The sequence below is a fragment of the Aplysia californica genome, unplaced genomic scaffold (genome assembly GCF_000002075.1).
Source record: "Aplysia californica isolate F4 #8 unplaced genomic scaffold, AplCal3.0 scaffold01045, whole genome shotgun sequence".
NCBI lineage: Eukaryota > Metazoa > Mollusca > Gastropoda > Aplysiida > Aplysiidae > Aplysia > Aplysia californica.
The window spans coordinates 182,717-184,180 of NW_004798315.1; the positions used below are offsets into that span (position 1 = coordinate 182,717).

The 1,464-nt window shown below is 39.6% G+C and overlaps 1 protein-coding gene across 2 annotated transcripts in view; it reads right to left on the minus strand.

The window, feature by feature from the left end:
- Nucleotides 1-1,464, minus strand: part of LOC101857452 (flotillin-1) — a gene marked incomplete in the record, with an annotated part of 39,567 nt that overhangs the window by 9,141 nt on the left and 28,962 nt on the right. For both annotated transcript variants that reach the window (XM_013089786.2, XM_035973177.1), the window contains 1 exon segment: nt 108-260. In XM_013089786.2, the coding sequence (XP_012945240.1) occupies nt 108-260 (153 nt within the window).

Genomic DNA, 1,464 nt, shown 5'->3' on the forward strand with positions numbered 1-1,464 from the left:
TGTGCGAGTACACGTGTGTGTGTGTGTGTGTGTGCGTGTCGGTGCACGTGTGTGTGTGTGTGTGTGTGTGTGTGTGCGCGTGTGTGTGTGTGTGTGTAGCCCCTCACCTGCAGGTTGTAAGCCAGATCAGCCTGAGCCTTCTTGGTCTGGACCTCCATGTCGTAGGCGGCCTTCTTCAGCTCAAAGTCTCGCTGAGACTTGGCGATCTCGATGTCGTTGGCGTACCGAGACTGCATGCGCTTCTCCTCAGCCAACGCTTCCTGGGGGAGGAGGGAAAACAAAAATGTCGTTGAAGAAAACGCTATTACAGATGGACAAACAATGAGAAAAGTGGATTTTTTATTAATTTTATTTTCATAAGAGTTTTACGGCACTTGTAACACAATAAGGTCATATAAGTGCCGAAGATTAGAGGTGTTACAAGGGAGTAACAAACACAAAATAAGAAGGAGGGGAGATAAAGACGATAGATGTTTGATAGGAAAGAAGAAGCACACCACAGCACAGCACCCTCAACCAACCACCCACAAATGTGGATTGTTTGGTAAGAGTTTTATATTTTATTTAAGGCACACACAATTGCAAAAGGTCATATATGAGTGCATAGGACGTAAGAAGAAATGTGGACACACATCAGAAAAGTAAGAAAGCGGTAGTTATGCAGACCTGCCAGCAACACCGACCAAACTTAGGAGCTTTCCTCAGAATCTTCCCTAAAAAAGCTTACGGGGGTGGGGTGGGGTGGAGTCAGGAGTCAGGAATCTCCAGAACCCAAAAGGATTAAGATAACGTTACAAACCAAAAGTAGAAAATAATTCAGGTAAAGTAAATACTAGCAAAAGAAAATGCAAATAAAAATCTGCCGTCTAGTCGCATCATTTCTCATAGTCACACAAATATTGCGAATAAGCCCACGTATCTCCATGTCGATTACAGTAAGTTTTACAGTAAGTCGTGTACGACTGACGGCAACTGAATTCAAGAAAAAAATAGGATTGTGCGCAAATCCGCTCGAGGTTTTTCAATGGGTTAAACAAATTTTTTAAAATCAGAGGGCTCCAATTTTATCTGAGTTCTTGGCAGGTCTGATAGTTGCAAGCATAAGTTTTACAGACTGACCCAACAAGAAACAATTCTTACTTCTGAGAAAAAATTACTTCTTTAAAAAAAAAAAAAGAAAAGAACAAACATTTGAAATTATGTGAAATAAAAAAGTGCCAGCTTCTTAACAAAACAAATTCATCGATCAATTTAACGTTAACTTAAAATCTCCAAGAGAATTTAAACATGTAACAAGCAGAGAAACGTTAAATAAACAATCAACATTTTTGAAGAGAGAGATGTATAATGCACATGTATATATAATAATGAGATAATGAAAATACTGCAATTTATGAAGTTGCTAACGTAATACTGGAATTGTTTAGAAGTTACCGTTTTAAAAAAAAGGGGGGGGGGGGGGGG